Source organism: Amia ocellicauda, chromosome 14 (genome assembly GCF_036373705.1).
Source record: "Amia ocellicauda isolate fAmiCal2 chromosome 14, fAmiCal2.hap1, whole genome shotgun sequence".
Classification (NCBI taxonomy): domain Eukaryota; kingdom Metazoa; phylum Chordata; class Actinopteri; order Amiiformes; family Amiidae; genus Amia; species Amia ocellicauda.
Genome location: NC_089863.1, coordinates 11,926,164 through 11,940,872, shown reverse-complemented (window position 1 = coordinate 11,940,872; position 14,709 = coordinate 11,926,164). Strand labels below are relative to the sequence as shown.

General features: G+C 40.5%; 1 protein-coding gene across 1 annotated transcript; it reads right to left on the bottom strand.

Annotated features, from left to right (window-relative positions):
• Positions 1 to 1,981: 1,981 nt before the first annotated feature.
• Positions 1,982 to 13,391, bottom strand: LOC136768714 (butyrophilin subfamily 2 member A2). The gene is made up of 11 exons (XM_066723047.1): positions 13,120 to 13,391; positions 12,100 to 12,185; positions 10,214 to 10,552; positions 9,547 to 9,831; positions 8,955 to 9,074; positions 7,245 to 7,271; positions 6,867 to 6,902; positions 6,718 to 6,744; positions 4,934 to 4,960; positions 4,534 to 4,560; positions 1,982 to 4,232 (listed from the first exon to the last, which is right to left on the bottom strand). Exons 2-11 carry the CDS (start codon positions 12,179 to 12,181, stop codon positions 2,950 to 2,952), a joined length of 2,253 nt encoding a protein of 750 aa, XP_066579144.1. The 5' UTR covers positions 12,182 to 12,185; positions 13,120 to 13,391; the 3' UTR covers positions 1,982 to 2,949.
• Positions 13,392 to 14,709: the final 1,318 nt, after the last annotated feature.

Below are 14,709 nucleotides of genomic sequence, written 5' to 3'. Positions count from 1 at the left end.
AAAAAGATACACAATGCTGGAAAAAGACACATCTAGTATTGTAGGGGTAAATAAGAGTACAGTCAAGTGTCAAAGAGGAGGAAATGTAATCAAGCAGCAAAACAGTGACAATCTATTCTTAGTTTTACTTTTTCGTATTGAAATGCATAACATATTATTTACACACCTGTGAAAATGTATATATATATATATATATATATATATATATATATATATATGTCAGTGTTATTAAAAATTCCCCATCCAGGGCATCACAGAGATACAAATACACCGATCAGCCATAACATTATGACCACATGCCTAATATTGTGTAGGTCCCCCTTTTGCTGCCAAAACAGCCCTGACCTGTCGAGGCATGGACTCCACTAGACCTCTGAAGGTGTGCTGTGGTATCTGGCACCAAGACGTTAAGCAGCAGATCCTTTAAGTCCTGTAAGTTGCGAGGTGGGGCCTCCATGGATCGGACTTGTTTGTCTATGTTACGTGTGTGCGTGCGTGCGTTCTGGTGATCACCCCTCTGTACTAGTTCTGAGGTTTAGATAGTTTAGTTAGTGTAGATAGTTAGGGTCGTTGTACAAAATACAAGTCAGGTAGTGATTTACTCTTTTAGACTAGCTTAGATAGGTTTTGTTTTTTCAGTGTTAGCCGACACCGCCCAGGGTGTTTTCCTCTGTGTATGTTTGTTTATCATTTGTATCATGATCATCACATCTGTTTTTGAATACTGTACATACTTGTATATACTCCCCTCCCCCTTGTAAATAAACACTTCATATACACTCACCTAAAGGATTATTAGGAACACCATACTAATACTGTGTTTGACCCCCTTTCGCCTTCAGAACTGCCTTAATTCTACGTGGCATTGATTCAAAAAGGTGCTGAAAACATTCTTTAGAAATGTTGGCCCATATTGATAGGATAGCATCTTGCAGTTGATGGAGATTTGTGGGATGCACATCCAAGGCACGAAGCTCCCGTTCCACCACATCCCAAAGATGCTCTATTGGGTTGAGATCTGGTGACTGTGGGGGCCAGTTTAGTACAGTGAACTCATTGTCATGTTCAAGAAACCAATTTGAAATGATTCGACCTTTGTGACTTGGTGCATTATCCTGCTGGAAGTTGCCATCAGAGGATGGGTACATGGTGGTCATAAAGGGATGGACATGGTCAGAAACAATGCTCAGGTAGGCCGTGGCATTTAAACGATGCCCAATTGGCACTAAGGGGCCTAAAGTGTGCCAAGAAAACATCCCCCACACCATTACACCACCACCAGCAGCCTGCACAGTGGTAACAAGGCATGATGGATCCATGTTCTCATTCTGTTTACGCCAAATTCTGACTCTACCATCTGAATGTCTCAACAGAAATCGAGACTCATCAGACCAGGCAACATTTTTCCAGTCTTCAACTGTCCAATTTTGGTGAGCTTGTGCAAATTGTAGCCTCTTTTTCCTATTTGTAGTGGAGATGAGTGGTACCCGGTGGGGTCTTCTGCTGTTGTAGCCCATCCGCCTCAAGGTTGTACGTGTTGTGGCTTCACAAATGCTTTGCTGCATACCTCGGTTGTAACGAGTGGTTATTTCAGTCAAAGTTGCTCTTCTATCAGCTTGAATCAGTCGGCCCATTCTCCTCTGACCTCTAGCATCAACAAGGCATTTTTGCCCACAGGACTGCCGCATACTGGATGTTTTTCCCTTTTCACACCATTCTTTGTAAACCCTAGAAATGGTTGTGCGTGAAAATCCCAGTAACTGAGCAGATTGTGAAATACTCAGACCGGCCCGTCTGGCACCAACAACCATGCCACGCTCAAAATTGCTTAAATCACCTTTCTTTCCCATTCAGACATTCAGTTTGGAGTTCAGGAGATTGTCTTGACCAGGACCACACCCCTAAATGCATTGAAGCAACTGCCATGTGATTGGTTGGTTAGATAATTGCATTAATGAGAAATTGAACAGGTGTTCCTAATAATCCTTTAGGTGAGTGTATATATATATATATATATATATATATATATGAAGTGTTTATTTATTCCAAGTGTTATTCCACTACTATGTTTGTGTGTTTTATGTTACGTTCCCCTTATCCCCTTACATCAGCCACTTGGGGTCGTAACAGTCCAGCACATCCCACAGATGCTCGATTGGATTGAGATCTGGGGAATTTGGAGGCCAAGTCAACACCTTGAACGCATGATTCATCAGACCAGGCCACCTTCTTCCATTGCTCCGTGGTCCAGTTCTGATGCTCACGTGCCCATTGTAGGCGCTTTCGGCAGTGGACAGGGGCAGCATGGGCACCCTGACTGGTCTGCGGCTACGCAGCCCCATACGCAACAAACTGCGATGCACTGTGTGTTCTGACACCTTTCTATCAGAACCAGCATTCACTTTTTCAGCAATTTGAGCTCCAGTAGCTTGTCTGTTGGATCGGACCACACGGGCCAGCCTTTGTTCCCCACGTGCATCAATGAGTCTTGGCCGCCCATGACCCTGTCACCGGTTCACCGCTTTTCCTTCCTTTGACCACTTTTGATAGGTACTGAGCACTGCAGACCGGGAACACCCCACAAGAGCTGCAGTTTTGGAGATGCTCTGACCCAGTCGTCTAGCCATCACAATTTGGCCCTTGTCAAAGTCGCTCAGATCCTCACGCTGCCCATTTTTCCTGCTTCTAACACATCAACTTTGAGGACAAAATGTTCACTTGCTGCCTAATATATCCCACCCACTGACAGGTACCATGATAATGTGATTATCAGTGTTATTCACTTCACCTGTCAGTGGTCATAATGTTATGGCTGATTGGTGTATAGGCAGTTTATTTCCTTCTTATCAAACATTAGAAAAACATGTATGCTTTTGATTTTATAAATCTAGGATACAGTTACACTTTATGCACCTGGTGTCTCTTGAATGACCTTGAGTGCAATACTGATCACTTAGATTTTTTAAGTGGATTCTTAATTTTTACACCAAATTTTCCTTTTTTGCTTAATAGTTTTCTGTCAGACGGGCTATTGGATGCTAACAGGGCTGTGCTGTCAGAATGAGTCTCGCTGGTTTTGTGTTCTGGGTCAGTCTTCTGTGGTGTTTCTGCTGCTGCGTTTGCATCTGCTGATTCATTACCATCAGTTAGGTCTTCTGAACTCTCAAATGGATTGCTGGCCTTGACTTCTTTTTCTGTTTCCCATTTCCTTATGGAATCAGAATCAGCTGTACTGCATATGTGCTCTGTGTCAATGGTCTGTGCTTTTTCTCCTGCTGTGCTCGTACCCGCTGACTTATCATCCACTGGTTCTCCTGAGATCAAGAATGGGTTTCTCTCCTGTGGAGCAGCTGCTGTTTGTGCTTCATTTGTGTTCTGCTCAGTGCCATCTTTGCAACTATGAGAGACTTTATCTGTTTCATTTTTACTTCTTGATTTTCCTAGTTTAGAAAATAGGGATTTTCCACTTGTTTTATTTTTACCTATCTTTGTATTGCCTGAATCTTCTGCTTCTCTTTTCACATCTGACATTGCATCTCCTGAGCATGCTGTGTCTTCACAACAGGCTTCACTGCTTTGTTGTCTTGTGATTTTCTCCTGCTGTTTTGTGTTTCCTATGCTTGAATCAGCTGATTTGTCATATGCAGAGCTGTGGGTGGCTGCTTTCTCTGTCACAATGTTAAACTCAGGCTCAGACTTGTTGAAATCTGCATTTTTATCTATAGGTGAGATTAAAAGTGGCTTTTTACATGGTTTGGAAGTGCCAAAAAAAGGACAGAGTATCTCAGTGAAGGTATCAGTGAAAGTGTAGATATGAGACCTCTTTTCCACATTGTAGAAGGAGACCTGCCCCTCCTTATAGTCCACAAACACCCCCACCTTCTGGGGCTTCAGGCTCTGGGGGAGGGGAGTCTCTGGTTTGGTGGCAGCATCAAATTTCTGATCCTTCACACGCAGAGTCCAGTATCCTCTCTCGGGGAACATGACTACATTCCCATCTCTCTTAGCAGACGCTTTAGTGACTCCTACATACCACTGAGTCTTCTCCCCTACTGTCACCTCCCAGTAGTGTCTCCCTGAGGTGAAGCCCTTCGTGCCCAGGACAGCAGGCAGTTGCTCAAATCTTTTCCCATTGTCTGAGACACTCTGACTCTCTCCCAGTGTCACAGTCTTTCCATCTTCAGACACCCTGAGGCTGCCCTGTGCGGTTTCAGGATCCAGAGTCACATCAACTGCAGACAAAGATATGATGTGTTAATACTTGACTTTACAGTTACGTTTAATTAATTGTTATAGGCATGATAAAGGAAATCAAGTAGTGCTAGTAGTAGTGACCAGGAATTCTAGTAATTCTAATATTGGGTTGAGGGTATTTACATGTACAAAGTTATGCAGACATCGTTCCACTGATTACAGGAGGAAGGTAGCAACTTTTCCAAATTGTTAAATTTGTAAGTAGGTTTAGACCACAATACAAACTTAAATAGAACTTAGAAAACACAAACAATGTTAAACACAGATGTCGTATGTTACCTGCAGAATCACAAATCCAGTTCCAAACTAGGAGAGTAAAAAAAATAAGATTGTCAAAATGCACTTCTGAAGGTTATAAGCTTTCAAGTTAATAACAAATATTGAATGAGATACAAATACATCATGACTCTTTTGTTTCATTTTGCATATGTAATATACAAGACTACATAACATTTTTGTCTTCCAGAAATGTGTAACATAATGTATTATTTTATGTTATTTCTCTTAATGAATGTCCTGTCTTCCTTGTTTTCAGAATCAGTTTTGTACTGGACTTTTGAATGACAATGGCAGTTAACAATTTAGAGATTTGGATTAAATATAAATCTGGTTAATATATTAACATGGAAGCTTACTTACTAAGATCTGAATTATAAAGAAAAATAAATTTGATAGCTACCTGAACTTGGGATGTATCTTACAGCATCTGTGTATGTAAAACAGAAAAACAATGTTTGAGATCTATTTTACTGAATAGATGTGTAATAATTACCTTCTATTAATGTTAACCAATACTTTTTTAATGCTTCACTCCTTATTCATATTTTTACATAATTCATACAGTGGGGGAAAAAAGTATTTGATCCCCTGCTGATTTTGTATGTTTGCCCACTGACAAAGAAATGAATCCAGAAAAACGTATTTCAAAAAAGTTATAAATTGATTTGCATGTTAATGAGGGAAATAAGTATTTGATCCCCTGTCAATCAGCAAGATTTCTGGCTCCCAGGTGTCTTTTATACAGGTAACGAGCTGAGATTAGGAGCACTCTCTTAAAGGGAGTGCTCCTAATCTCAGCTCGTTACCTGTATAAAAGACACCTGTCCACAGAAGCAATCAATCAATCAGATTCCAAACTCTCCACCATGGCCAAGACCAAAGAGCTGTCCAAGGATGTCAGGGACAAGATTGTAGACCTACACAAGGCTGGAATGGGCTACAAGACCATCGCCAAGCAGCTTGGTGAGAAGGTGACAACAGTTGGTGTGATTATTCGCAAATGGAAGAAACACAAGATAACTGTCAGTCTCCCTCGGTCTGGGGCTCCATGCAAGATCTCACCTCGTGGAGTTTCAGTGATCATGAGAACGGTGAGGAATCAGCCCAGAACTACACGGGAGGATCTTGTTAATGATCTCAAGGCAGCTGAGACCATAGTCACCAAGAAAATAATTGGTAACACACTACGCTGTGAAGGACTGAAATCCTGCAGCACCCGCAAGGTCCCCCTGCTCAAGAAAGCACATGTACAGGCCTGTCTGAAGTTTGCCAATGAACATCTGAATGATTCAGAGGAGAACTGGGTGAAAGTGTTGTGGTCAGATGAGACCAAAATCGAGCTCTTTGGCATCAACTCAACTCGCTGTGTTTGGAGGAGGAGGAATGACCCTAAGAACACCATCCCCACTGTCAAACATGGAGGTGGAAACATTATGCTTTGGGGGTGTTTTTCTGCTAAGGGGACAGGACAACTGCACCACATCAAAGGGACGATGGACGGGGCCATGTACCGTCAAATCTTGGGTGAGAACCTCCTTCCCTCAGCCAGGGCATTGAAAATGGGTCGTGGATGGGTATTCCAGCATGACAATGACCCAAAACACACAGCCAAGGCAACGAAGGAGTGGCTCAAGAAGAAGCACATTAAGGTCCTGGAGTGGCCTAGCCAGTCTCCAGACCTTAATCCCATAGAAAATCTGTGGAGGGAGCTGAAGGTTCGAGTTGCCAAACGTCAGCCTCGAAACCTTAATGACTTGGAGAGGATCTGCAAAGAGGAGTGGGACAAAATCCCTCCTGAGATGTGTGCAAACTTGGTGGCCAACTACAAGAAACGTCTGACCTCTGTGATTGCCAACAAGGGTTTTGCCACCAAGTACTAAGTCGAAGGGGTCAAATACTTATTTCCCTCATTAACATGCAAATCAATTTATAACTTTTTTGAAATACGTTTTTCTGGATTTTTTTGTTGTTATTCTGTCTCTCACTGTTAAAATACACCTACCATAAAAATTATAGACTGATCATTTCTTTGTCTGTGGGCAAACGTACAAAATCAGCAGGGGATCAAATACTTTTTTCCCTCACTGTAATTGCCATGATTATTGTAACAGGTGGAATCATTGAAAGCCTCAGTTTTTGCTGGACACAATAGAGCACACTTCCTGAAGCATATCACATACATACCTAATAGGCGTTTCTGATCTTCATTAACTACAAGAAATAAAAAATAGTTTTTGTTATGATTTCTGTTCATTTCCACATCTTGTATGTATAGGTATTTATACATGTAATGTTAAGGTTAGTAACATTCGTTAGTATGTAAGAGAAGTTACCGTTTTCAAGGCTTTCTAGATGTTGCTTTAGAGTTTCTGTAATAAGTAAATAAATTCAGTTAGAAAGATTGTATGAATACAAATATACTGACACTCAAATAGCAATTATTTTCTGTTTAGTATTTGTAATTAATTTAGAACAATTTGCAGTTAATATTTTTCACTTTGACATTATTTTATGTCCATTATGTCACCAACCAGTTAACATTACTAATACAGTACAGGTACAATACAGTGCATTATTGGTTATTAAAAACAACTGTAATGATAATAAAACATATTAAATATGCCCATGTACTGTAAACTTTACCCCTATATTTAAATATTTAAATATATTGGGAAAATAAATATATACACAAATAGATTAGCAAGACTTACTATATTCCTTAAGTTTCTCACGTCGGTCTAAAAGAACAAAATAATAATAATAAAACTGTAGACATTATGTTAGTAATGTTGGGTATATTAATATTATGAAAATATTGATTTACAATTTTATATGATATTAACAATGAAAGTAAAAATATATAATACATTTGTGCACATATAGCAAGATGGAATATTTAACTGCTAATGCCTGTCGCTACAGTACACCACCTTGGGGACTGATCTGATCAGAAATAAACAATGACTGTAATAGTCAGTCAGTACTGAAATTCAAGACTATGAGGTGTTACAGTCAGTGAAGATGGTAACAGTGGAAAAAGTATATATATATATATATATATATATATATATATATATATATATATATATATATATATATATACACTCACCTAAAGGATTATTAGGAACACCATACTAATACTGTGTTTGACCCCCTTTCGCCTTCAGAACTGCCTTAATTCTACGTGGCATTGATTCAACAAGGTGCTGAAAGCATTCTTTAGAAATGTTGGCCCATATTGATAGGATAGCATCTTGCAGTTGATGGAGATTTGTGGGATGCACATCCAGGGCACAAAGCTCCCGTTCCACCACATCCCAAAGATGCTCTATTGGGTTGAGATCTGGTGACTGTGGGGGCCAGTTTAGTACAGTGAACTCATTGTCATGTTCAAGAAACCAATTTGAAATGATTCGACCTTTGTGACATGGTGCATTATCCTGCTGGAAGTAGCCATCAGAGGATGGGTACATGGTGGTCATAATGGGATGGACATGGTCAGAAACAATGCTCAGGTAGGCCGTGGCATTTAAACGATGCCCAATTGGCACTAAGGGGCCTAAAATGTGCCAAGAAAACATCCCCCACACCATTACACCACCACCACCAGCCTGCACAGTGGTAACAAGGCATGATGGATCCATGTTCTCATTCTGTTTACGCCAAATTCTGACTCTACCATCTGAATGTCTCAACAGAAATCGAGACTCTTCAGACCAGGCAACATTTTTCCAGTCTTCAACTGTCCAATTTTGCTGAGCTTGTGCAAATTGTAGCCTCTTTTTCCTATTTGTAGTGGAGATGAGTGGTACCCGGTGGGGTCTTCTGCTGTTGTAACCCATCCGCCTCAAGATTGTACGTGTTGTGGCTTCACAAATGCTTTGCTGCATACCTCGGTTGTAACGAGTGGTTATTTCAGTCAAAGTTGCTCTTCTATCAGCTTGAATCAGTCGGCCCATTCTCCTCTGACCTCTAGCATCAACAAGGCATTTTCGCCCACAGGACTGCCGCATACTGGATGTTTTTCCCTTTTCACACCATTCTTTGTAAACCCTAGAAATGGTTGTGCGTGAAAATCCCAGTAACTGAGCAGATTGTGAAATACTCAGACCGGCCCGTCTGGCACCAACAACCATGCCACACTCAAAATTGTTTAAATCACCTTTCTTTCCCATTCAGACATTCAGTTTGGAGTTCAGGAGATTGTCTTGACCAGGACCACACCCCTAAATGCATTGAAGCAACTGCCATGTGATTGGTTGGTTAGATAATTGCATTAATGAGAAATTGAACAGGTGTTCCTAATAATCCTTTAGGTGAGTGTATATATATCACTTTAATTTCAGTTGTGTTTGTGAAGTGGCAGGATATTTGGCATAACTGTATAGTGTACAAAGTGGCATAAACAAACTGAAACCTACCTCTTTTTTGGTCCCTAACATAAATCCCAGCTGCCAGGATGCACACCATGCCCAGAACAATAGATATTACAACCACAGACACATACATTCTCACTGGATGGGTGCTTTCAAAGAACTGATCTGCAAGCAAAACAAGTATTTATTCTGGGGCACAACCAGTAGAAAGAAACTATTTTTGTGCAGAAGTTGTTCTAAATAGTTCTTAATACAGAAGTTATTAGATACACAATGAGAGTCAATTGAAATGTATTTCCTTGTATGTGTCTCTGAAATGTACATCAAATTAACATCAATTTACATCAAGCAGTGAACAAGAACGGCACATGAACACTAAACGTCAATGCTTATCTTTAGTTGTAAAATGACACTTTTTAACACTACTAGTCTTTTATCATTTGTTTCCACATAGTGAAAGGTTATAGCACTGGATTAACACTGTGAGCAGACAAATCTGTTAACTTGAGACAATTAATGTATCAGTAAGTGTTATGTCACAGTATGCTGTGCAGCTTTTAAATATGAACATTGAGGAGGAGCAAGCCAAAAGACTGGTCCACTTTCTCACTCAGCCTCTTTGAGCTACTTGACCTACCGTTGATCTTGATCCCACATTCAAACTGCTGCTCCTGCTCCTGCTGTTTAACCACACAGTGCAGCCCCTCACTGCGGGCCCGGCTCACCAAGATGTGGCTCGCAATGCTGTAGGTGCTGTCTCTGTTCTGCTGTTTGGGCAGCTCTCTGTTGGCAGACACGTTGGCTCCTCTCTTGTCTGTCCAGAACATCTGTGGCTCAGGGTACCAGCCCTCAGAACTGCAGCTCAGCTGAACAGAGTCTTTCTCTTGCTTTAAAACTTCTATCATGGGTTTGGTGCCCTGGCCTGTGGATGTACAAGAGTTATTTGGTTCATTGGTACAATGTCAGATGTTCTACTTGACTGTAAACCTCTTTGTGGTTGATACTTTGTGAGGACTGGAACAGGTTGTCTCTTTGCAACATTTTGTTCTGAACAAGCAATATCTTGGCCAGTCTATGATGAGTTAACTATAGGACTATAAAACGTCCAGATACACTCTCTTACTAGTTGCGCATTGGTAGGAAAATCTACTCCCAAAAAGACACATTCAGCAACATTACATATAATCCCACCCACACACCATCACTTCTGTCCAAATTACCCCCCCTCAGATTCTCGAAAGAAGACTCAAGGTCTGCAGGGATTCTATTCAACACAGAGACACCAAAGCAAGGCCGATACTCACTTCTGACCACTAGGTTCAGCTGGGGCTCCTCGTACCAGCTCCCTGAGTTGACGTTACAGGTGTACTCCCCCTGGTCTGAGATCTTGACGTTCTTCAGCAGGAGAGAAGTGTTGCCTTTCTCCAGCTCTGGGAGGAACAATGCTACCCTGCCCTTGTACTGATTTCCTTCTGTCCCCATCCTTTCCTTGTAGTGGTAGAGGAAGTCAGTGAAGCTGACTTTGAACCAGCGCACCTCCATGGACAAGGCGCTCTGCTCAGGTGAGATGTGACAGAGGAGGACAACGTTGCTGCCCTCGTGAGCCACAATGGGGGCCAATGGGACGTTGACCTTAAACTCGTCTGCAAGTAATGAAAGAAGAGTGCTGAGTTAGTGGTCCAATAGGTGAGTGACCAATTGTGGTTCACACTGAGATAGTGCACCAGTGTGAGAGCGGTAATACTGTATATTATATTTCACCAAACTGAAAAAGAAAATACTTCAGATTTATTCATTGACGCGTCCCTGTGTTTCATTTGCAATCTACCAAAAAAAATTGAAAATAGTGAGAAGGCATCTTGAACTGAGATATCTTCCCAGTGCTTTCAATTTGTATATAACTGTAAATAACTGTATATAACTGTACTGACACTTGGGCATCTCTCTGGTCAGTGGGGGTGTAATCTATAGAAATACAGCAGCCTAATCCCCTGGGCTGCTCAGCACTGTTGCTCTTAAGCACTTTCTTATTAAACTATACATACTTATGCTCCTGCCTTGTTAGCCTTCTTTTGTTTTTACTGCAACTTCTCATACACCTACCCCTCCCTTTAGCACACTAGGACTTTATTGACAGAACTGTATTCTGTCTGCACATGTTAGCTCATTGTACTAGGATGTGTGCTTATTGAAATTAGTATTGATTGTATTTTAGCATTTTGTAATGTTTTGAAATGTTGTAAACTGCAAGTTGTCCTAGATAAGTGTGTCTGCTAAGAAATAAATGATAGTAATGATAACATTGTATTCATTTTGTGAATTCATTTCATGAAGTCACTGTCTTAACCCCCTAAAAAGGCAAAAGTCAGTCACACAGAACAGAGGGTGTAATATGGGGAGGTAGAGCTGGAAATAACAGGGATGTTAATGTATGTTTGTTTCATGTCTCTGTGCAGTCATATACACCTGCAAGAAAAGGGCAATAAAGATAAAGTGATGTACTTTGTACTTCTTTCCAACACCTGAGTTGATTACTTCTGCATATTTAGTTAAAGCATCAAGATTTCTGTTACATTGCTGAATACATCTGGTTTTAAATGTTGGAATTAGAATTTATAGTTGGAAAGGGGTGGGGTATAGTAGGTTGGGGGGTTATAATAGGGGAGGAATTTAGGATATGCTGGAAAAGATTTGAAGTTCTTCTGCCTCTTAAAGCCTGTTCTATTGTGTGTTCATTACAGCAGCTGTCTTTGCGTATGGAAATGTAATACAGCCTCATAAACATGTCTTTCTTATTTAAATATGGATTAGTATCCATAGTATCCATAGGTTTCTTGAACAGATTGCCTATGATTTTGCCTATGATTTTGAAGTGAGTGTTGACATATTTTTTAAATGTTATTCCATCGCCTTTTTCCCTCACTTTTGACCTTTCCATATTACAGTGTGTGGCTGTTTCTACATTGCTCCTCTACTGTGCCAACCTTTGACCTTTCCTTAAGATTTGTGTGTGAATGTTGTAGCTGTTCATACTTTGGTTGTGTCCCTATAATGACGGTTTGCTTTCACCAACTATATTACTCCTGAATACTACTACTGCACCATACGCTCAGTATCAAGACTCTGTGTCAAGTAATCATGAAAATATGTTCTGTAGTTCCTTATATTGGGAGTGAACTGAGATACTCACTCTTTTTCTCTTCCTGCCCTCCTGAGGGGGAGCATAGGAGGCCGATGAGCAAAGCCAGACCCCTGATGAAGATCCCCATCATGAACCTGTCAGAGAACACAGTCAGGCTCTGTTTGTCACACAGCTTAAACCAACTGTGTGAGACTGATATCAGTCCAATTGGCAGCATATGTGCAAGAGTGACAAATAAAAGTACCTTGAGATCTCCTATGGCGTAAGAACTGACTTCTCAGACCATTAATGCAAATAAGGCACCAGTCTGCAGATTCGAACCCCCTTCTGTTTAATGGCTCATTCTGCTTATTATCATCATCATCATCATTTACACAACAAGAGTAAGGTGCTAAACAATAGAGTTATTACATTGAAACACATTATATTAGCATGTGATACAGTATGTACATGCTCCTAATACAGCAAATAATACATTCCGGATCATTTTAGCAGGCAGTTGTGTTAATACATAGCCAAAATCCATAATGAAGGAATTAAACCACTTTTGCCATTAATACAATGATCAGCTGTAACTGAAATATGAGATCTGCAACTGAAAACCTACATCAGCACAAATGACAGAAAAGCTCTAATTTCACATTGTGTATTTGTGTAAGAGACAATAATATCATATTCCCTCAGGATTGTGAGATATTAAACCAGCTCAGAGCAGCTATAAGGTTATACTGTAGAAGGCATGTGCATAATCACAGAGATGTGGTCATGTGTCTAAAGAGTCTAGTGGACACAGAGAAACAACACAGAGGCAAGTCCACTGAGGTCTGAGCTGAATCTGATGCCCTCATTGACACTGGGCATACAGTGGACACAGGTCCCTACACACAACAGCAGCAATACTCACCCTTTCTTTGGGCTTAACCTCTTCACTAGAGAGGCGTATCTATAGAACTGCACAGCGCTGTCAGCACTGCTCCAACAACCAACAACACAAACACTGAGTTGGCTCCCGATCTAAGAGAATCAGGAGAAATTACAAACTACATTATTAAGAGTAAATTTGCTTACCTCAATGAAGTCTGCCTGTTACTTCAAAATGGACTTTCACTCTGCCAGCGATGGTGAATCCAAGGTTAGCCGCTATTCAGAGTGAGTTCTGGCCTGCGTGGATCTCAGATTAGTTACTGCAGCTGAATCAAACCCATTCAGCAAGCAAGTGAACTTCAGATCTGAATATATCAGACAGCAGGACAATTATTTCTGAATTAAAATTCAAAATTAAAGTATTCTTCTTCCTGCAAAATGGACGACAGGCAGAAACACTTTCGCTTTCATGAAAGCAAAGTCCAGTTCTTGTAGCTACCAATTTGAGTTTAATCAGTAACCACAGAGATAGATAACTGGCCTTTGACAAGGTCTGGTTTGAAAACAGTCTTATCAGGTACGTTTGAAGAGAAAGTGTAAAGGGTTCGGAGGATCCTGGCCCAATCCTAATCCACAAAACATTTACAGTGGTATGTTAAACTTACACTTAGGAAATCCGCCCAATGCCCTTTCTAAATTTGCACATAACACATTGAGCAGTGGAATTAAGAGTCCATAAAATCAGTTTCTAATACATATATTATTCTGGAATTTTAAAAAAGGATGCGGGGGAAAATATATAAATCCTATCCTGCCTTTGTCCTTGGTGTGCTGTTACTCCTAACTTGGTTATCAGCAGCTCACATTCCTTTCTTGCAACATATAATCTGCAAATATACCTTCCAATGCAGCAATTCAGAGGTTAATGATTATTATTCATGAGTACTGATTATAATATTAATGAAGGCTTAGTTTAGAATGCTAATGAAATCACTGCTGGTTATTGGAAATAACCATTCAGACACTGTTTGTAAAATGTAAAACCTCTAGAGGGTATGTCCCAGAGGGGATATAAAAGCTGTGTACTACCTCAAAACTCTTGGGGAACAGTGTCATGCTGGCCTAAAATCCTTTGAGTTCTGTGTTGCTCTGTTCCTTCTGTGCACAAAATAAATTCTGGTTAGAACTCCCGACTCTAAAACTTTCTTCCACCACAATCCTTACTATTTTAATGCTGGTATGAAATTAATTGTAGTGGTTAACACAATTTGAGTTGCACTGAATGGTGGTGGTGGGTTTCCTAGGTAATAAATGCCGGTGGCCGGGTCCTGGCCGATTCCAGGACATAATACAACTTGACACCACACCGATTCTGGCAAATCCTGTCGTACTGATTCTAGGCTGTAATACAATTTGACATTGGGCCGATTCCGGCAACTGGCATCGGGACGACTTGATGCTGGAATCAGGCCATTAGTGGGCTAGAATCAGTGTGCTGTCTGGGAGAGAAGTGTGCAGTGTGAAATGAAATGGATGGCACAACAGCATGTGTTTCAGAAGATGTCCTTGGGCAGGGGTCATAAGGGTTATAGCCTTGAACGATGTGGATTAGCAAGGGCTAATGACAAATATGAAGGGTAGGAATTCATAGGAACCAATAATTGTTAATTTGGATTAGTTATTATTAATAAATATAATAATAATACAATTATTTAAAAATGTTTTCTTAAAGGTTTATTTACAAAATGAATATATATTACAGCAGGATTTGAGAAATTACAGAAAGTACCTTTC

Excerpts from the sequence above, each read along its gene's own strand:
- LOC136768714 (XM_066723047.1), bottom strand. The coding sequence starts at position 12,181 with ATGATGGGGATCTTCATCAGGGGTCTGGCTTTGCTCATCGGCCTCCTA. Across the intron at positions 9,832-10,213 it reads GCTGAACCTAGTGGTCAGAA|GCCAGGGCACCAAACCCATG; the intron begins GTGAGTATCGGC and ends GTACATCCACAG. Across the intron at positions 4,561-4,933 it reads AAGATACATCCCAAGTTCAG|TTTGGAACTGGATTTGTGAT; the intron begins GTAGCTATCAAA and ends TTACTCTCCTAG.